The 20,348-nt window shown below is 52.8% G+C and overlaps 2 protein-coding genes and 1 pseudogene across 4 annotated transcripts; 1 reads left to right on the forward strand and 2 right to left on the reverse strand.

Annotated features, from left to right (window-relative positions):
- The window catches only part of LOC109392013 (tubulin alpha-1D chain pseudogene), a 7,472-nt pseudogene extending 4,800 nt beyond the window's left edge, over positions 1–2,672 (reverse strand).
- Positions 2,673–2,805: 133 nt separating this feature from the next.
- TMEM127 (transmembrane protein 127) lies at positions 2,806–14,572 on the reverse strand. Of its 2 annotated transcripts, none has more exons than XM_019660067.1 (4): positions 14,437–14,572; positions 13,731–14,045; positions 6,520–6,684; positions 2,806–5,140 (listed from the first exon to the last, which is right to left on the reverse strand). In XM_019660067.1, exons 2-4 carry the CDS (start codon positions 13,972–13,974, stop codon positions 4,833–4,835), a joined length of 717 nt encoding a protein of 238 aa, XP_019515612.1. In that variant the 5' UTR covers positions 13,975–14,045; positions 14,437–14,572; the 3' UTR covers positions 2,806–4,832. The 2 variants fall into 2 exon arrangements, with proteins under 2 accessions (XP_019515612.1, XP_019515611.1); XM_019660066.1 differs by having other exon boundaries at positions 13,731–14,049; positions 14,437–14,571.
- Positions 14,573–14,814: 242 nt separating this feature from the next.
- On the forward strand, positions 14,815–18,635 carry CIAO1 (cytosolic iron-sulfur assembly component 1). 2 transcript variants are annotated; one of them, XM_019660063.1, is made up of 7 exons: positions 14,815–15,070; positions 15,566–15,774; positions 15,867–15,978; positions 16,084–16,172; positions 16,383–16,584; positions 17,159–17,246; positions 18,129–18,635. In XM_019660063.1, the coding sequence occupies exons 1-7, from the start codon at positions 14,932–14,934 to the stop codon at positions 18,367–18,369; spliced, it is 1,080 nt and encodes a 359-aa protein (XP_019515608.1). In that variant the 5' UTR covers positions 14,815–14,931; the 3' UTR covers positions 18,370–18,635. The 2 variants fall into 2 exon arrangements, with proteins under 2 accessions (XP_019515608.1, XP_019515610.1); XM_019660065.1 differs by having other exon boundaries at positions 14,817–15,070; positions 15,566–15,714.
- Positions 18,636–20,348: the final 1,713 nt, after the last annotated feature.

Consider the following 20,348-nt stretch of genomic DNA (forward strand, 5'->3'; position numbering starts at 1 on the left):
AGCCTGGATTCAAGCAAGCAGCCGTTATCAGAAACCGCTGTTGGAAACATCACTGCTACAAGCCTGTTCAGTTTGGAGTCTGGCCGCAGCTGTTAACAATGTGCCACATAGGTGTCCTTCCACCAGCAGGCCCATCCCTGGGCGTCTGTCTGGAGCTGTGGAATAGTATATATTGTGGACTGAATTGTGCCACCCAAATTCCGTGACTTTATAACCCCTACAGGTTGAGAATGTGCCTGTAGTTGGATGTGTGGTCTTTCAGGAAGTGACTGGGGTTCAGTGAGTTCATCGGGGTGGGTCCGAATCCAGTTAGGACTGGTGTCCTTAGAGGAGGAGGGGAGGACACAGGACAGCACAGAGGGACGTCCAGGTGACACAGAGATAGAAGACGACCACGTACGAGTGGAGAGAGACCCCTGAGGAGAAACCAGCCCTGCCAAACCCCTCATCTCTCACTCGTAGACTTCGGGATGATGGGGACATAAATGTCTGCTGTTTACAGCACCCCAAGTCGTCCTATGTGACGGCAGTCTGAAGAAACTAATCCAGTGCATTAGGACGCACAACCACACTCTACTAGAACACAGGTGGGAAAGGATAAATAAGGACACCCTCCCCCTTATTAAAACAAAACCCATCCACTAACTCAAGGTTATTCCAAAAGGAATCTTTCCACCAATAGCACTAGAAATCTAAGTGAGAGAACCCCAAGAGAAAGGTAAAACCAAGGCAGGGACCTGGACCATAAGGTTTAGCCAGACCTCACCATAAAGAGAAGGTTCTTTACAAGGGCTTGCTGCCTTTTTTGCTACAGAGACGAAAGACAGGTAGCTCCAAACATGGCTGCCATTCTCACAGAGCCTACAGCCCTCAGACAAGGTAGCATCGATGTCTCTTTGAAAGTTCTCTCATTACGAAAACTTGTGAGACACACGGTTGGGCTGCGGGGCCTCTTATCTCTCCTTGAACATCTTATGAAGCCCCTTACCACTCACAGTGTTGTTTTTCCCCTCAGCTGAGTGGGCAGACCAGGACAACATAAATACCTCAGCTCTAAGACACCAGTGAAAACTTTCCTGAGGAAAATGCCCTCCCCTCGGCCCCAGCAACAAAGCTAAGCATTTGTCTCCAAAGCTCACTGTGAGGAACTGATATCTTACTCCTCATGTCCCTAACAGAGTACCTTCACTTCGGGGGTCCCACTTAAAGAGGTGACATTTTCTCCCATGTACCTCACAGCCCCCATTAACATGCCACTCCCACCAAAAACACAGGGGAGTAAGATTCTAGGCTATTTGAAAACAAGGGCCATAAAGTTTACTAGTTCCTTTATGTCTCCCCACAGGACCTTGTGACTCAATAATTTAGTGGTTGAGAGTGGGGACATCTGTGGGGGAGATGTCAGCTGAAGACTTAAGAAAACTGTTCTCCCCCAAAATGCAAACATTCCTCCTCTTTTCCTGAAGGTTCTTTGCTGCCCTTTCACATCCTGCATCTTCTCATGCTGAGCCCCTCAGCCTGCACCACTGGCTCTGCCTTCTATCTCATAACTGGTTGGCAGGGACTGGGGCTCCTGGGCTCCCCACTTGGACACCTGCTGAGCCACCAGGCCCTGTGCGCAACTGCTGTCCTCTTTCCCTTCAGCCAGGCTCCAAAGCTTCACACCATCTTCCATCCGGGCCCACTTCCCACACCCTCAGACTCTTCCACTCATACCAGGTAAACCCTCCCTCACGCTTTCACCAGTCATTAAGAGAAACCTGGTCCCTCCTTCCTCTTCTCAGAACCCTTCCAGGGCTCCCCCACAGCATCTATGCCTTCATGGACCCCTCACCTTTCTAACCTCTGCTCTCGCCACATGCGGCCACCAGTTGTGCCCGTTATTGCTTGTCCCTCAGCAGGAACTGCCCCCACCCCCTCCACCTCCAAGTACTCTTTCACATTAAGCCCGGCTCCAGCTGCCTCCATGAAACCTTTCGTACTCACTCAGGTCAGAACCAGTGTCCCTCCTGGCACAGCCCTTGTCTCAGCTGTCCACTAGACCACTCACTTCACTCTGCCTTTCTGTGGAAAAGTCCGTCTCCTGAGAATATAAAGCCCTTGGAGACGGGGGCCTGGAGGTCATCATGTTCCTCTCACGGTGCCTCAGTGCTTTGTAAACAACGTGCCCTTTATAAACTTCTGAAATGAAATGAGACAAAATATATCGCCAGCTCTCCAGAAAAACGTGTGCTCTTCCCAGGGATAAAATCCACCACCCAGACAGGCTGCTCCTCAAAGGGAGCCGAAGCTCTTTTACCATCACGAACATTTGGGGCCCAGCGTGCCGGCTGATAGTAGGAATGAGGGAATCAATGAACGAATGAATGGAGGGAGCCATACGAGGGACCAACACTGAAGGCTCTTCCACAAGTTCCAGCTGGACTTTTGGTGCTCACATGCCTTTCCCCAGAAGGGAGTAACCACTCCCCATGGTTTCAGAAGAAAATGCACTTTCTTTGGCAGGTCCCAGCCCTGGGGTCTATTTTTCCCCACACAAGGGCTGGTGTTCTCTTCTGCAGCTCACCAGAGACGCCGAGGGGACAGGGTCGAAGCCCAGCACCTGGGCGGGAGGCCTGGCCATGGGAGGTGTTATGGTCACAGGTGCGTCCAGGTGGAAGCATCTCGCATGGAGTAGGCTTGTGCACTCCCTTCTGGCTTTTTAAATTACACACTTCATCAGTTTCTCCTTCTCTAAGAGGAAGGAAACAAACCAACTCCAGGAAACTGCGACAGAAAAACGACAGGGAGCCACTCGCCTTTACATTCATATTTGTGGTTTGTTTGTTTTGCTTTTTATTAATTTTTTCCTAGAAAAAAAAAAGCCAACAACAGGGGAATTTATAGGACAAACTATCAGTGTTGGGATGGCAGGGGAAAAGAGAAAGGCTAGGGGCGTGGGAAGCTAATAAAATAAAAAGTGGGTTCCAAATCATGTGGAACAACCCACAGGGTCATGTCTGGGTCCTAGTGAGATGACTGGTCACTGTGGCATGCGTGTCCGATGCCTGGTCTGCCCCTCAGATACCCGTGGTCCACGAGAGCTGGCCAAACCCTGGAAATCTGCCAAAGACAAACTCGAACTTGACAGAAAGACAAGACAATGCAGCTCCTTAGCTTTGTGTGTGGGTATCACACACTGCCTGAGAGAAGTCTGGAAGTGTGAGAGCCGCCATGGGGCACACTTGACACCACAGGGAACTCCAGGCAGCCGTTCACTCAGGTGCACACACGGTCTTCACCATCCACAGGGGTCTGTCCAGATATCCCCAGGAAGCCTGGCCGAAGGACAAGCCATGCCAGTCCCTTCCTAGCCACACTTCGACAGTGGTGTCCATTCTCCAGTTTTGCTGTCGCCTGTAGGAGACTAGGATCCATCTGTTGGTCAGCTCGGCACTAGACACTGATTCCAAAGAAGCCTGGCCATCTGGATCCCCACTGAAGGTCTCGAGTTTCTCAGACTTTATGCCCAGATCTCAGGGCAGAAAATTCAGCCAGACCCAAGGCCATGTGTGCCAAACAGGGAAGCCAGAGTGATGGCTGGGCCAGAAAGAGCCAGTAGCACACTCAAGACCAAAGTACATTCAAGAAGGGGAGGGGGCATGCAGCAAGCGTTGCCCCAAGTCAGTCTAGGGGATACACAGCCTGCAGGACACAGCCATGCCTGTGAGTGTGACGCCTCACGCAGCAGGGCTGGCTGGTGTGGTTCCAGGGCGGAAGCCGTGGGTTCCGGCACTGCTCTGGCCCGTTCCCGCATGGAGGCCAGGTTACATCTCAGTGCCACAGTCCTGAGGAGCACCACGCTGGCCGGCCAGCCAGGCCACAATCCTCAGCCCCCCACTGCCGGGGCTCTGGGTTCCATGGGGAGGCCACTGGGAGGGGGGCAGGGAAGAGGGCTGCATTCTGCCGGGGGAGTCAGGGAGGAGCTACCATGGGCTGGAAGGAGTTGAGGCCCCAAACACTGCAGAGCCCAAAAGAATGGGGTAGATATTGGAAAAAGGACAACAGTCTTGTCACTAGTTTAAAAAGAGATTATTGTTGCTGTGGCTTGGTTTTGTTTTTCCTTTTAAAACCACCCACATTTTAAAAGATGAGGGGGCTGGGGTGATTCAGCCCTTCACGCTGATCCTTTCTGGGCACCCAGAGGCCAGGCCCACACCCACTGCTGCTCTCCTTGTCCGGGTTCCAGCCACTGAGGCCAGGGCAGGGAGCACAGCTGCTCTGCTAGTCCCCATCAAAGCAGAACACGGGGGATGGGAAGTCCAAAGACTAAAGTGCAGAGACTCCCACAGAGAGAGCGGGTGGCCTAGTACTGGGCACTACGAGACGGAGGGGGGCGGAGGGACAGGGTCGGCCCCGAGCCGCAGCTGTGGAACAAACGCTGACTATGAAGAAAGCCTGCAGGGCAGTCCCCTTTCCCTTGGGCCCTGTTGACACTTCAACCTGGGCCTGTCCACGGTCAGCAGCTTCCCATGGAAAGTTCTGGTCTCAAAGATTAGGCCCAAGAAGGGAGAAAACTTGTATGGCCATCCCTGGCTGGTAATGACTATTGACCTCAGGGACTGCAAGGTGGCAAGAGGTGAAACAGTGCATGATATGAAATCCATGAACCCTAGGTTTCCAGAGCAGGGATACACGTGAACAGCCAAAAGGTGGAGTGCCTCCCGGGGGGGTGGGGGGGTGGATGAAGATGGTCAGTCCTACCCTGGAGCCTGCGGCAGAAGGCCCTCCCCTGGGGGGGTGGAGGGGGTCCTGCAGCTGGGGGCGGGGCTGCAGAGGAAAGCCCGCCCACATCAGGGCGTGTAGGCCGGGGGCGGCTGGAATTGGTTGATGACCTCGTACTCAGCGGGGTAGGGTTCCGTCTCCTCCATCTCGGAGAGCAGCTCTAGGGCCTGCTCTTCCTCCTCCGTGGGGTAGTGGCGCAAGAGGTTGGCTGCTGTGGCCAGGATGGAGGCTCCGCCAGCTCCCGCCACCAGGTAGAAGCTAACGGCAAAGGTGACATACACCTGGGACCCATGGTACTTCTTATGTTGCTGCTGCTGGGCCAGGATGAGTTCGGAAGCCCAGTAGGAAAAGCCGATGACGGTGGCACACTGCAGGACTGGGGGACAGGGACAGCACAGAAAGGGGGTTAGCAGGCATGCTACAGCCTCTCTACCCAATCCCCATGGCCGGCCCCTGCAAGGGGCGCTCTAGGCTGTGGGGTTCTCAGGCTAGGGCTGGGCACAGATGCCTGACCCCATCTGGGTCAGTTGGTCTCTCAGTCTTAAGAATCTGGAATCAGGATACACGGGCTGCTAGGTGTCACTGGGAGCCTGAAAGGAAGTTTGGGAGCTGAAGTCGACACCATACAAGTCAAATCACCCGTCAGCAGTCATGACTGCAGGAAGCGGGGAAGAACCCGATGAGACCATGCACTCCAGGGAGACATACTAAGACACTGGGTCCTTCCTTGCTGGTTCCAGGCCCCAGGAGCCCAGCTGAGCTTTGAATCCAGTTCCTGGAGAGCTGTGAAAACTTTTGTGGAATTACAACAGCATTCCCTCCTGACAGCTGGGCCGAATGGGCTGTGTTCCTGCCAGGTATGCAAGGTCTGACAATTAAGTTCAAGAACTTGTTGCAATGATGTTGCTAACCTTTTCTTTTTAATATACTTTTTTTTTTTTTTCATGCGGGAGTTGAACCAGCAACCTTGTTGTTAAGAGCGCATGCTCTATCCACTGAGCCATCTGGGCAGCAGCGCAGCTCAAGGTGTGGAGTTCAGTCCCAGCCACAGGTGGGTGTAGCCCTAACCTTTTTTGATAGCAGAGGGATTATTCATTATGAATGTGTACCAACTGGACAGTTAACCAAGTTTACTATTTGGAAGTGCTGAAAAGGCTGCATGAAAAAGTTAGATGACCTGACCCTTTCGCCAACAATTCATGGCTCTTGCATCACGACAATGCACCAACTCACACGGCAGTGTCTGTGAGAGAGTTTTTCGCCAGTAAACAAATAACTGTATTGGAACACCCTCCCTACTCACCTGATCTGATTCCCAATGACTTCTTTCTTTACCCAAAGATAAAGGAAATATTGAAAGGAAGACATTTTGATGACATTCAGAACATCAAGGGTAATACAATGACAGCTCTGATGGTCATTTCAGAAAGAGTTCCAAAATTGCTTTGAAGGGTAAACTAGGTACTGGCGTAGGTGCATAGCTTCCTAAGGGGAGTACTTCGAGGGTGACTGTAGTGATATTCAGCAATGAGGTATGTAGCACTTCTTCCAGGATGAGTTCATGAACTTAATTGTCAGACCTCGTGCATGCAAATGACAGAAGCAACCTGCTATCACACCCAGTGCTCCAGGAACAGCTAGAGCTGAAAGGAGCACCTGGACTGGTGTCTGCCCAGAGAAACCCCACCAGCAACTACAGACAGGGTGCCTGCCCCGCAGCAGTTCCTCCCCCACCAGGAGCAGGGCCCAGCTTGCCTGTGAGAATGTGGGCGAAGGCATAGCGACGGGTGATCTTCAGGGCTGGATGTTTGGGCCCAAAGACATCCAGAAGGAAGGCGGAGAGACTGCACAGGATGCCCAGGAAGCAGAAGGCGGCAATGACCCGGAGGAGCAGCACCGTCTGGGGGTTCATGCAGAAATCTGCAGGGGAGAACCAGATCTTCAGGGCCCCAAGCAAAACCCTGGAGCAGGAAGGCCCCCCGGGAGGGGGTTGTCCCCCTCCGCCACAGTGCTGGGGAGCCAGGGGAGTCCTGGGGGAGCGGTCATAGCTCCTGTTCCCAGCTGGCCCACAGAGGAGGCGGCCCAGCCCCTAAATCAGCAGACAGGAACCCTGGCCACCACTCCCATGCACTCAGCTCCTCTGCTTCCAACAGAAGCAGTCTAAGTACAGGCCTCCACTTCGTTCTACTTGCCACTCTTCTAACCAGTGTTAAACGTCCGGACAATTAATCCTACACATCAGCCCATTCTGCTAAAGCACACTCTGGGCTGCAGGAAGAGCCCACTGACTTCTGAGATGAGGCGGGCCAGAGGCAAGGCCAGAAGCCGGTCGGTGTCGACGTCTATCCAGACACTCACTCATCTGCTTTCTGTTAAAAAAGATGATAAAGCCATTCGGAAAAACGGGTCCTTACAAGAGAGTACTAAATAAATTAGAAAAGATGGTGGACTGGACCTTCCCATTTATTTTTGTTTGATCCCCATTTATTTTTGTTTGCTCCCCAAACGTTACTAAACAAAACAATTTCAAAGCATAAATCCACACAAAGAGGAGAGGGGCAAAACCACTCTGGAAACTGGAAAGGGACTTGGAGCTGCTTAGGACTGAGTTAACAGACTAGATAAACTAAAGGGTAAGCCTGAAGGGCGAAGGCTAAGAAGCCTCTACATTTCACTACAAAAGGGTGAGAGGTTCAGAAATGACCCACCAAATACCATCTAAAATGAAGGCAAAGCCACTGGAGGGGTGCACACCCCACCAAAATGAGGGAGTGAAGCAAGGAAAAGGAAGATACTAAAGCAGGAGAACCAACATTCAGAGTCCCTGGAGTCCTGGTGAAGGGAGAGCCCATGATGACAACTGTACACCAGACACACAAAGAAACCTAGATTTACTTCTAGGACCGTAAGACCATCTTGTTTTTTTTTCAATTTCGTCTAGAGAACAACACTGTCGAACCCCTGTGATATCTGAGCAAACTGCCACAGCTCCCAGAAACACACAGACAGAATAAAGGCTGGTCCAAAAAGAAGCCGCTGTAATTAGCTTTAATAAAAAGTAGGAAATAGGCCTTAACTTCCTCTTCCTCCTCTATTCCAGCCACTGGCAAGCTCTGCTTTCATTTAGGTCATCGGTCACCAAGGATTTAGGAAAATCTGGAAAGGGCTGGCAGGATTTAGACTACAGGCTCCTTCCCTGAATCCTGACCTCAGGTGAGAGGTCATCTCTCTCCAGGACACATCACAGTCACTGGGGTGCTGGTTGAAACCACGTTCCCAGGCCCCAGAGATTCTGGAAGAAGGCTGAGGCATCTGGATTTTAACAAGTGGCCCAAGCCTTACACTCCAAGAAACACTGCTTCTGGGCCTAGAGGAAGTGGGACTGAGAAGAAAAGTCCAAGAACCTGGGGTGAGGACCTGCACCCAACAAAGCCGACTCACACCCAAAGACACTGCATGGTGGGGTCTCAGGCACAGGGTCAGCCTCCATACCACAGAACCACATCAAATACCAGGAGCCCCTGGGCCTTTGTGACAGCTTGTCTTCCCTCCGTCAGGCTCAGAATTCACCAGATGGTGGCTGAGCCCACACCAGACTCATGCTGCAATCTGGCTTCAGGTCACCCACTAAGCTGCCCTCAGAGTTATCTGTCACTCTCTTGTCAGCTGACCATGTTTTGGGCCCAACCATCCAGCCTGGTGATCGCCTACTGCCAGGAAGCCTGCCTGTGCATTGGCTCTGCCAGCCAGCAGGCCCAGCCCTCAGCTATTCCAGCCCTGCACAGCCTAAGGCCATGCTGTGGCTAATAGGACGCCTCGCGGAAGGAAAAGCTCCTAGAACCTGGCTGGGCTGTCTCCTGGCTTTATTCTGAATACTGTGAAAAGCTCTTCTTAGGGTCCACAGGGCAAGAGGCAGGGACGGGGCAGGACAAAGGTCTTCGAGTGCTTCCGAGTAACCTGTGGGCAGGCGGGTGCTGGTGTAAGGGCCTCACCACACTCAGCACAGCGATGGGCTGTATTCAGTTACACTTGGAGTGGCCTTCAACTGAGGTTCCTAAAAATTAACCAAGTTTTAATTTAACAAGTCTTAACTAAAAAAAGTAACGGTGGCTTCAAAGAGCATTCTTAGGCTGCGCAATAAGTACGAAGTTTCATTTTATTATCATCTTTTAAAATGTACACCTATTATATACACTCCCATGTATCTCGTGTTTCCTAATACACTTGTTTTGAGAATAAAGAGGAGTCACACATGATAAAAAGCTTCAGAGGACAGTTTCTCATGTCCCCCTCAGGAATAGCCCCTGCAGCATGTCAAGCGTTACCCTAGTTAAGCCTCATTTGCTCTGGGGATCCACCATGCGCTCAGATGAGGGCCCAGGACTACAAGAGGGTAAGTGCCTTCCTCCGGGTCCCATAGTGCAGAGCTAGACTCCACAACTGGGCAGGCTCCCTGGCACCATGGTGCTCGGAATCGCCCGAGGTAGCCCTTATCTTTCCCTGATGGAGATAATCCACCAAATGCTCAAGAGCTGCATTTGAAGCCAGGGTCGAAAGTTAACAGGAATGCTGCCAGTGCTACTCTCAGAGCCAGCAGCTGCTGAGCTCACTGAGGGACCAGCTGGGAGCACGAACGCCCTTCTAGGCAAAGCAGGTTTGGGCCATTAAGCAATTCAAAAATGGTCATCCTGGGAATTACTAGGCAAAACTTGCCTGGTGTGGTCTAAGCTTCTGCAGCCATCAGAGCCCAGCTCTTGGAAGCAATGGGGACACCAGAAAGACACTGGACTTGGCACCAAATGCTAAACATACCACAGACGAATATGTGTTAACCTGAGCAAGTCACTTAGCTACCCTTGGCTTCTGCTCTCTCATCCATCAAATGAAGGCGGGCTCTCCTGCCCCATCTACACAGGGGCGCTGCTGGGAGAAAGAACGTACAGTGGCCTGCGCTGTTACTGTCCCCTCCCTCCACGCTGGCCCACAGCAGTGTCAGCCCGGTGTGCACTTCCTCCTTACTTCCTCCAGTGTGGGCCAGAGGAAGAGCCCACCTAAGCCAGACTGCCCTTCTGCCCCTCCAGAGTGATGACACGGTACAGACGAGGGTCTATGACCCCAAATTCACAGGTTTTGTTTCAACCTATCTGCCTTTCTCCACTCCAAAGTGGTGAGTAAACCCTCAGGCTTCACAGAGAAAACAAATGTACACTTCCCTTGGCGGGAAGCTAACGGATACCCAAGAGCCTATCCCACAGCCCAGGCCGTCTTTCATCGCAGGGTCTCAGTACACAGAAGACAGGCAGAGTGTCCCAGACACGCTTAGAAACCAGCTCAGGCTCTCCTGGGCCAGAGTCTCAGTGTCTCTTTCTCTCCTCCCCTTCCAGAGGTCAGTGTGGCTGGGAGGACCACGAATATCTGCTGCTTTGAGAGAGTTGCTAAAGAGAAACAGAATCCCAAGCATTGTGTAGGCATGTTATTTGTGGGGAGAAGTGGTACGTGGGGTAGGGTCCTCATTTAAATTCAAACCAGTGGTGCAGTCCACCACTCTGATAAGACAGAGCACAGTCAATCCTCCAGCCGTGGCCTGTTTATTTTGGTAACTACTGCTTGACTGACCCCTCCAATCACCAGGGGAAAAGGCAGCTGCTGTGTAATAGGATCCCAAGGCACTGACTTTGCCCAAGGTCACTGGTGAGTCACAGGGCATGATGTGTTTTGAAGGCCTGGCTCTTCTGTCTACCTGCCCATTGCTCTCACCCCCTCCTGACCCAAACAGGCTGCAGGCAGGAAGAGTAAAGTGGCTTCTGGCCAGTTCCCTTTTCTGTCCCATCTCTCCTCTCTTCCCCCATCACTGGAGTCCCTGTGAGTTTGAGGCACTTCCCCACAGCCCCGTCCTTCTCAGCACTCATCCCTCTGTCCTACCTGCATAGCCTCTCCCCACTGTGACTTAAGCTTCTAGACAGGCCTAGGACACAAGACACCAACAGAGCCCCCTAGTGCCTGGCTGGCCCGCCACCACAGATACCAATGGTCCTAGCCAAGCCGCCTAAGGACAGGCCCCGCAGGACCTGGAAGTGCCAGCAGCATCAGTCACCACCCCTCAGGCACACCTGCCTTCTCTGGATGGCCCTTGACCTTCCCATGGCTTGGTGTCAATTATGACTCACCTGACTTCAAATCCCAAACTTCCTCATTCTCCAGTTGCTTCTGGAGGCTGCTGTCAGTGCTGCCCTTTGCTGGCCACACTTGAGAGGATGCAGGGGATTGGGGTGCAAGGGAAACAATTATCTGGGCCCCTTGTCTGGAGCACTAGCGGCCTAAGCATATCTTTGGACCTGGGCCCAGAGAGAATGGAAGGTTCAGGATGCAATCTGTTGAGCCTTGGGGCTCTGGCCCTGCGAGTGACAGTGGGAGGTGAATGGCTCTGCTTCAGCATCACCAACTTGAGCCGGAACACTGAGGCCACAGGGGTCAGAAGCACAGCTTTGGCAGGGCTTGTGAGAACACTCAAGTAGAATGCGGAAGTAGTAAGCTTTGGACTGCTCTGACAGAAGGAGAAAGAAGCTGGGGCGGCGTTAAGAGTGGATGTAAGAGTAGAGGCCACACCACGAAGACAAACTGTGTGGCCCTGAGCAAGTCACCTGACCTCCCTGAGCCTGAGACTGCTCTGAAGTGGCGGTGATGACAATACCTACCAATTGAGGGGTTGTTTAGGAGAAATTAAAGCCAGGCATGGAGTGTGCTGAGCACAATGCCTGGCCCCAGGCAGGGGCCCAAGAAACAGGATTCCCTGTCATCTGCAGAGACCTGGTAGGGTCTGTTCTCCCTCTGAAAGCATCTATAGGGACCAGACCCGGCTTCCCTGTCAGGACATCTGTTAGGCCCTGAGGATCAGCATAAGCACACAGGACAGCATGTCTGAAGGCTCACTGGGTACCAAAAAACCAACAGACAGAGACAAAAGGGAGAAGAGAAGCAATAAAGGACCCAACTCCTTGCCACCTTCTATGATAGCTCATGAGGGATCATGTCAACTCTCTTATGAATGCAAACCAAGTGTTTCTGGTTTGCAACGGCCAAGAACATGGCCACAGACAGCAGGCTGGGACTGTCCATGGGTGAAGAGCACTAAACACACAGGCAAAAGTAATGTAAAGGTAAAGTGACGTGCTTTACGAAAGACAACACCTGGTTCGAGTAGTTCCTTACTGAGGGTAAACAGATGCGAATAAAGGAGAGCCTGCAGCAAGAGCTGGTTTTTTACATGCCTTCGGCAAGGACGCACAACAAGATGGAATAATCCTGAGATCATTCCTGTGACAGCTGAAAACAAAGGATAAAAAACCAAAGAAGACAGCATCATTTTATACTGAGTCAAGAGAAGAGAGGCAGACGCAGCTCTGCCACCCCCAGCCATGTGGCCCCATAGAGACCACTTCACTTCTCTGAGACACAGCTTCCTGGGTCTCTGAAATAAGGACCTGATATCAGACTCTCTCCATCACATGGCCTCCCCAGAAATGACCTGAAAGGGAGAAGCATCAGGAACTCTCTCCCAGTTTATAGGTGACACCAAGCTCCAGAAACACTGAAACACCAGGGAATCAGTGCAAAAGCCTGCACAAAGTGGTGGGAAGGTGGCGGTTGTGTTTCAAAGATGGCTGGTGAAGAGAATGCGCTGAGGGACAACCATCCAGACTTTGCTCCAGCTTGATGGCGTTTCTGCCATCAGCCACACGCCAGAGAAAAAGCGGCATGTCACAAGGCCTCCTTGTGTCTTAACGTCTGTCTTAACGAACCAGCCCAGAGAAGGCTATCATTACGGAGGAACCTGAAAACAAACCAGAAGCCCCCATCCTGTTCTCTACAAAATCATCCTAAAGCCTCAAAATCCCAAGTGAGATGCAAAACAGTCAGAGAACTCTCAAAGACAACATTAGGCCACAGGGATAGAGCTTTTCAGCCTGGACCTGCCAAAGTGGTGTATAACCCAAGGCCCAGAGGAGAACTTGAGCTTTTCACCAAATCTCAGTGCATGAGTCCATAAACAAGCGACTTAAAGATATCTAACAGGAAGGACTTCTGAGACATGGGGCAGCAAACATCTGCAAGGCATCACAGCCAGTGAGTGGCACAGGGAAAAATTACAAAGACCTATAAGAATGGTCCAAAAGACCATGGGGTGATGAACTGTGCTGTTACTAAGGGCTGTGTGGGGTCCGCTGATCAGTTTTCAGGTAAAAGCCAGGCAGTGCAGTCCTGCCCTCATACCACACAGCCTGTACTCTCATTGCTGGAGACAGGACTGGGCAGGAGCAGCCCCGTGGTCATGGCCTCCCCCGTGTCTGGTAAGGAGACCAGTCCCTTTCCCCTCTCCTCTGCCCACCCTCTGGGAAGCATGATGAGCACAGTGACCTCACCTCAATCAGACACACATGTATGGTTCCAACTGCTTTACTGAGGCTGGAACTGACTCCTGATTATTGAAAATAACACTGACTTCCCTTTTCTATAATAAAAACCCAACTGTAGCAGAGCTCAAAAATAGCTTTTAAAATCCAGCCATATTTAAAAGTTCCTTTTTCTCCATCAATCAGCTGCCCCAAAGAAACCTTTCTACATCCCACAGGCTCTGTATTGGGGCCAGCTAATTGTAATGCCTAGCACCTTGTTTTTACCCCATACACAGCGCCTTTCTGGTAGAATCCTAAAACAGCAGCAGTCCAGATTAGCATGGCATGAAGTGTAGGTGCTTGGCAGAACAACACCTTAATTAACGAGGGGCGGTACCCCAAATAGAGCCACCTGGTGGGAATGAACTCCAGGCAGGAATGGGGCTGTTTCCTTCAACCAAGTCCTGCCCCTGGCTATCTCAGCTCCAGCTCACACCACATTCTTCGGCTCCCTGCCCCGCCGAGGAGCCCCGATCGCCCAGGAAGAAGAGGGCCGGCACGCAGCGCCCTTACCTTTCAGCAGGTCCGGGTGCACGTAGCCCAGCACGTCGGAGACCCCCAGCTCCTGGCGGGAACAGGTGCCACCGTGGATGTGTAGCCAGGCGGGCTCGGCGAGAGCAGTGCACAGCGCCGTGATGGAAAGGGCTCCCGGCAGCGCCGAGGCCAGGCTACGCTCCGGCTGCTTGGGCAGAGCGCTGCCTCCCGGGCTCCTCCGCCGGCGCCCGCCGGGCAGCCCGGCGCCTCCGGGGGCGTACATGCCCAGGGGCCGCCCGCCGTCACTCCGCGGTTGCTGCTGGTCGCTGCCTACCTCCGCGGGGTGCGCAGAGCCTGCCTGTTCCAGGGAAGAGACAAGTGAAAAAGGAAGGGCTGCCGGGGCAGACACTGGAGGCTGAGGGGTAAGATCTGGGCCCGAGTGGAGACAGAAGGGCTGCAGGGATTCAGGGGGCGGGGACGGGGTCCCTAGAATGGAGGTGCGGGATGAGGACCAGGAGAGCGCTAGGGGCCGACTGGGAACTGGGCAGACCCGGGGGGTTGGGAGTGGAGGTGTGGGCTGCTGGTGGGAGAGAGACCCGGACACAGGGTCTTGGCCAGAAGGCACGGAGGTGAGAAGGACCAGCCTGGGCCGCGGGGAATCGGGAACCGGGGATCCCGGACTGGCGCTCTGGGGCGCAACCACTGCCCAGAAAGGACCCTCCCCACACCGACCGCTGTTCCTCACCAGTCAGCGGTCCTCAGGGCCGGGATGGCGCCGCTCTGTTCCGTCACGGGCTCCTCAGCTGCCGGGGCCGAGCTATCCCAGGCCCCAAACCCGCAACGCCCGGACCAACCCGGGTACGACCCACTTCCGGCTTCCTTTGCCTTTGCCTCTACCTCCGCCTCCGCCTCCGCCTCCGCCTCCTCGGGCTCCCCGCCCCATCCCCGGACGCGTCACAGTCCGGCGCGCCGCCGGCCTCCTGCGCGGGGCCTCACGGGACTGGTAGTTCGAGGCATTTCCGCGAGGCTCACCGCCGTGGTGGGAGGTCGACTACAACTCCCAGAGGGCAGCGCGGCTGCAGCAGCAAACACTTCCGTTCCCAGAACAACCCGGGCCCTCGGGCGGAAGCGGCCGGAGTGGTGGCCGCAGAAGGCGGAGTGAGTGTCGCGGGTATATTCGTGGTGGGCCCCGCGGTGGGAACTCTGCTACTTCCTCCTAGTGGTTCTGCGCCAGGCCGCCATGAAGGACTCGCTGGTGCTGCTGGGCCGTGTCCCAGCACACCCGGACTCTCGCTGCTGGTTCCTGGCTTGGAACCCCGCGGGAACCCTGCTGGCCTCGTGCGGGGGAGACCGCAGAGTCCGCATTTGGGGCATGGAAGGTAAGGCCTGGCCTTGGCGCGCGACCCCGTCGCCGGGGACTCCAGACTCGGGGGTGCGCGGCAGGCCGACCCTGACTGGGGAACGGCTCAGGGAAAAGGGCGACAGGCCTCCTCGCGGTGGACGTTGCCACTCTGAGACAGACTTTTCTGGCAAGTACTAGAAGCAGAAACGTCAGGAGACAGGCTGGAACTGTGGAGGTAATTGTGATAGTTGCTAAGGCGGGAAAATGAGAAAAGGGCGATGGAAAGTAACCTGCGGAGTAACTTGCGAGGACGGTGAAATTTAAATTTTACCCCGAGGGCATTGGGGAGCCACTGACGGCTCTAAATCTGAAGGGTGACTCCTCAGATTTGTTTCAGAAGGGCGATGCCTCAGAGGAAGTTACTTCTTTCTGAAAGCATGTTGAAGCTTGCCCCCAGGTTAGCTGCAGTATTAGCCTCCATTATCCGTTGGCATTGATAATGTTCTAGTGCCTGGTTGTCCTCTGCTTTTAGGTGACAGCTGGATCTGCAAATATGTCCTTTCCGAAGGCCACGAGCGCACTGTGCGGAAGGTGGCCTGGTCTCCCTGCGGCAATTACCTGGCCTCTGCCAGCTTTGATGCTACCGCTTGCATTTGGAAGAAGATCCAGGATCACTTTGGGGTAACCAGGCTGGATGGGACCAGGATTGTGCTCCTTTGTTTCCCAAGGCTGGTTCAGGAAGTTGAGTCAACCTGGGCCCTTTGGGTTGTACCCATGAAAAGGACCCCACGGGTCTTAGCTGCCTTTGATTCTTGACGCTTTTCCCTTTTCAGTGTGTAACCACTCTGGAGGGCCATGAAAATGAGGTCAAGTCAGTGGCCTGGGCCGCATCTGGCAACCTCCTTGCCACCTGCAGCCGAGATAAGAGTGTGTGGGTCTGGGAAGGTGAGTCCAGGTCCCTCCAGGTGCAGTTGGGAGCCCGCGGACAGACATCCCGCTCTGACCCTGACGGGGTTAGCTCATGAGCTCCCTTCTTATTTCCTCCCGCAGTTGATGAAGAAGATGAGTACGAATGTGTCAGTGTCCTCAACTCCCATACACAGGATGTCAAGCATGTGGTCTGGCACCCGAACCAGGAAGTAAGAGTCCGGCAGAGTATCTTGGTGGGAAGGAGTTCTAGTGTGGAGGCTGTGCCCAGGCCTCTGCTCTTCCGCCTCAGCCTGGTTTTTAGGGATCGCTGTCTGTGACCAAAAGAGAGACAGTTCCCTGGAATGTCCTGTCCTAGCAGGGAGAAGTGTTTGGACCACAGGCACTTCCTGGGCATAAATGCTATTTCCCTGTGTCCCCAGCTGTTAGCCTCTGCCAGCTATGATGACACAGTGAAGCTCTACCGGGAGGAAGAGGATGACTGGGTATGCTATGCCACCCTTGAGGGCCATGAGTCCACTGTGTGGAGCTTGGCCTTTGACCCCAGTGGTCAGCGTCTGGCTTCTTGCAGTGACGACCGCACAGTGCGCATCTGGCGCCAGTATTTACCAGGCAACGAGCAAGGTGAGGGACCGGGAGTGGAGCTGAAGGAGCCTGTCTGTGAGGTTGACAGTCTTTCAGGGCTGAGACTACAGATAAAGCGCAGCAGATTGGGGCAAAAGGGGGGATGTGCCGCCAGAGGGCGCCAGGAAGTGCTGGTGGAATAGGGGAAGGCTGCATGGAAGGGTGCCTTGGATTTTAACATGACTAGAATGCTGGGTGAAGACAGAACAGTGCGAGCAAAGGCATTAAAGGTGGGAAAGCCTAGACTTAACCAGAAGAGTGAGTCCTTTAGGTGGAGCACAGGGTATGAAGGGTTTGGAAGAAGTAAGGTGGGTGGGGCTGGCAGGTGGGTGGCCTTCAAAGGCAGGCTAGTCAGTTTGCCGCAAAAGGGTTTTGAAAGAACGGGACATTTCCTTCTCAGAATTCTGCTGTAAAAGTACCAGTCAGGTCATGGTGTGTGAGGCAGATCAGTGAGGAATGAAGATGGGGCCTCATGAAGAAGGGCAATTAGGGTCTCCTGTGCAGTGGGGCAGTTACTTCTTGAGGTATTCAGGACACAGACGTGTTTTGGACTCAGGAGAAGTCTGTCATTCAGGGGTGGCATGCAGCGGCTCTGATCCCAGCTGGAAGTGTATCTGCACTTTGTCAGGCTTCCACTCCAGGACCATTTACGACGTCGCTTGGTAAGACCTTCATCTCCAACCCTCATCCCCACCCACACCCCCTCATTTGTAGAGGTTTTAAAGAAGTCAGACCAGTGCTGCTCTATCCCCTTTGGGGGTGCATGGGAACAGAGAGTAGCACCCTCACTTCTTCAGAACAGGCCAGACTATGCACCCTGCTGGCTTAGAGCTGGCCGCCCGGTCACAGGACCCGGAACAGACTTAGGTCCAGGCCTGTACCTTACATCAAGCTCCCAGGCTGTGAGAGCAACACCAGCCTTTGGGGGCAGGGGGAGAGGGGGGCGAGGCGGGAATCACACAGCATCATACCATCCAGAAATATTATTGTAACTGTGGGTTCATGACGGGGGTTGTATAGTTTGTGACACTGGCTCTGCCCTTATGGAGTCTAGAAAAACCACACCATTTACGTGGGACAGTCAGAGGGCAGTTCTGGCCCAAGAACCTAGACCTAGGAAATAATCCTAAGTAGTGAGAAAAGTTGATTGCACCTAAGCTTTGTTTACATTAGCAAATATTTGGGAATAACAAAAACAGACTTCAGTGAAGTATGGTAGTATTCATCGGTCTGTTACATCTGTTTGAAAAACTGAGTAAACTTCATGACAAGAGAAATTATGCTAAGTGACAAAAGTACAATTCAGAATCACGTAGTTGTTTAGGTTAATTATAATGGGGGTAAACCTAGATGGCAGCACTTGAAGACTTAGGGGGTGATGTTTGTGGCTGTATATTAGTTAGAGGAGCCCTCAATAAGACCTTAGCTGAAGCCTGAACATGGGAAGAGAGCCAGCCTGGGACTGTAGTCCCTTCTACTTGACTTGCTGGGTTGGGGAGGAAGGAGCCACTAGCATCCACACTGATGGCACACGTTCCTCCCAGGTGTCAGCTGACTGGGGCGCTAGCTACAGCCTGTGGGGACGATGCCATCCGAGTGTTTGAGGAGGACCCCGGCTCAGACCCTCAGCAGCCCACCTTCTCCCTGACAGCCCACTTGCCTCAGGCCCATTCCCAGGATGTCAACTGTGTTGCCTGGAACCCCAAGGAGCAGGGACTCTTGGCCTCCTGCAGTGATGATGGGGAGGTGGCTTTCTGGAAGTATCAGCGGCCTGAAGGCCTCTGAGCCACCTGACTCTGGTTCCCCAGGAAACGTCCAGGACTCTCCTTGCCCGAGAGGACCTGGAGGAGCATCCTGGCTTTCGATGAACTTGGCTCTTGGATTTGGAGCTGGGTAGCCGTGCTGGGCCACAGAACCACTCCCTCCCCTTCTTGACACAGGCCCTGGTGGAGAGCTACGAACAGCGGCACTTTGTGACTGTGCCACAGATTCTGCTTTAGGACCCAGTGTTCAAGTTTGGGGGCGTAAATATAACATTTGTGATCACTGTATCTATTAGGAGGGCTGTACCTCAGACCTTTCTGAAATTGTAAGCTTTATAAAAAAATCCATCTGGGGGTTGGCCGTTAGCTCACTTGGTTAGAGCACAGTGCTCATAACACCAAGGTTGCCGGTTCGATTCCCACGTGGGCCACAGAGGTGTGCCCTCCACAACTAGATTGAAACTTGACTTGGAGCTGATGGGTCCTAAAAACAAAACAGTGTTCCAGGGCCGGCCGAGTGGCTCAGTTGGTTAAGAGCTCACTCACGAGTTTGAGCTCTGAGTAACAGTGGTTCAAGTCCCAGCCCAAGCTGAGCAGCTGCTGAGTTGCCAACACGTGGCAGGATGACTCAGCTAAAAAAGAAAAAAAACAAAAAAAACCCCACCAAAACACCGTTCCCCAGTGGAAAAAAAAAAAATAACCCATCTGAGTCCCAAGTCCTTTTTATGTCATTAGGACATTGACAACTTTAAACAATTCCATGGTGAGTCCTTTTTCTGAAATAGGTCCTGCCTTCCTGATTTCTGGGGAGATCGTTGAATTTAAGATGTTCAGTCAACACTGAAAATTTTTTAATGTTGGGTGGTTTAGAGAGACACCTCTGCTTTCCCTTAGAAGCCCTCATGTACCTCCTGTGCCCACAGGGAATGCTGGGAAATACATGGGAAAGACCTGAACCCTAAAAGGGAGTTATTGGCCACAGGCCATCATTCTAAATGGGGCTGAAAAGTGGATGGGGGACAAAAAAATCTTAGACATAGGGCCAGCTGAGGGGCTCAGTTGATTAAGAGCTCGCTCAAGAGTGCAAGCTCTGAGCAACAGGGTTGCCGGTTCAATTCCTGGCCTGGCTGAGCTGCCAACGGGCAGGATAGCTCAGCTAAAAAAATTATATCTTAGACAATAACCTGTGGCCCTGTAAGGGACCACAGTACCTAGTACATGGTATATGTGGTATTAACTTTCCATGGTGAAGGCAGGTAAGACAAAGATATGATAAGCCTTCTTAGGGGAGAGAAGATGAAAAACGGTAAGAGAGTCACTGTCAGGCAGTTTTTCCATCTCCAGTTCTGATAGTCAATTCCGTATACAAGTAGGTTTGACTTGACTGTCCCTAAAGCTACAGCCTTCACTGAATTTTTGATACCACGGAAATCAAGACCGTAGGTTGTGGAGACAGCTGGGGCAGTACCTAGAATGGTTCTCAAAATGTGCTCTGCACATCCCCGGGGGTCCCGAGAGCCTCTCAGATCTGAGGTCAGCAGTTGGCAACTTGGCAGGAACCACGGCAGTAGCACCAACTAGTCAGTCTTCACCACCAGCTTCCCTTAGGACTGTCCCTTCATAGAAGCAGTACAAATTGTATTAAATCTTGACCCGGGGGAATTGCCATGTTCCTTGCCGATGGCAGCATGCGGAAAGCACGGTTAAGTGTGTCGAGGAAAAGCAGTTATGCAGCTGAGTTGCAAGCTGAATTAGGTGTGTTCTTTGGTGTACCATTTTTATGTGAAAGTAGCGGCAAATTATTGACTATTTGGCAGATGTTTTCTGGGAAACGAGCCTTTCAGAGTTTCAAGGGAAATTGGTAGCGTTGCCAATAATAAAGTTTTCAAGCAAAAATCAGAATTTTGGAGAGCTTGTATTCCCACCATGAGTGATATTTTCCCAGTACTTGTGATGAGTTCAGTGGTGATATTAACTAATGTGATTGTATGATGAAATCGA

Source organism: Hipposideros armiger, unplaced genomic scaffold (genome assembly GCF_001890085.2).
Source record: "Hipposideros armiger isolate ML-2016 unplaced genomic scaffold, ASM189008v1 scaffold_310, whole genome shotgun sequence".
Taxonomy (NCBI): domain Eukaryota; kingdom Metazoa; phylum Chordata; class Mammalia; order Chiroptera; family Hipposideridae; genus Hipposideros; species Hipposideros armiger.

Coding starts and splice junctions, on each gene's coding strand:
- TMEM127 (XM_019660067.1), bottom strand. CDS start 13,974: ATGTACGCCCCCGGAGGCGCCGGGCTGCCCGGCGGGCGCCGGCGGAGG. Junction 6,685..13,730: donor GCACCCGGACCTGCTGAAAG/GTAAGGGCGCTG, acceptor TCTCCCCTGCAG/ATTTCTGCATGAACCCCCAG. Junction 5,141..6,519: donor CTTCGCCCACATTCTCACAG/GCAAGCTGGGCC, acceptor CCTGTCCCCCAG/TCCTGCAGTGTGCCACCGTC.
- CIAO1 (XM_019660063.1), top strand. CDS start 14,932: ATGAAGGACTCGCTGGTGCTGCTGGGCCGTGTCCCAGCACACCCGGAC. Junction 15,071..15,565: donor CCGCATTTGGGGCATGGAAG/GTAAGGCCTGGC, acceptor CTCTGCTTTTAG/GTGACAGCTGGATCTGCAAA. Junction 15,979..16,083: donor GAGTGTGTGGGTCTGGGAAG/GTGAGTCCAGGT, acceptor TTCCTCCCGCAG/TTGATGAAGAAGATGAGTAC.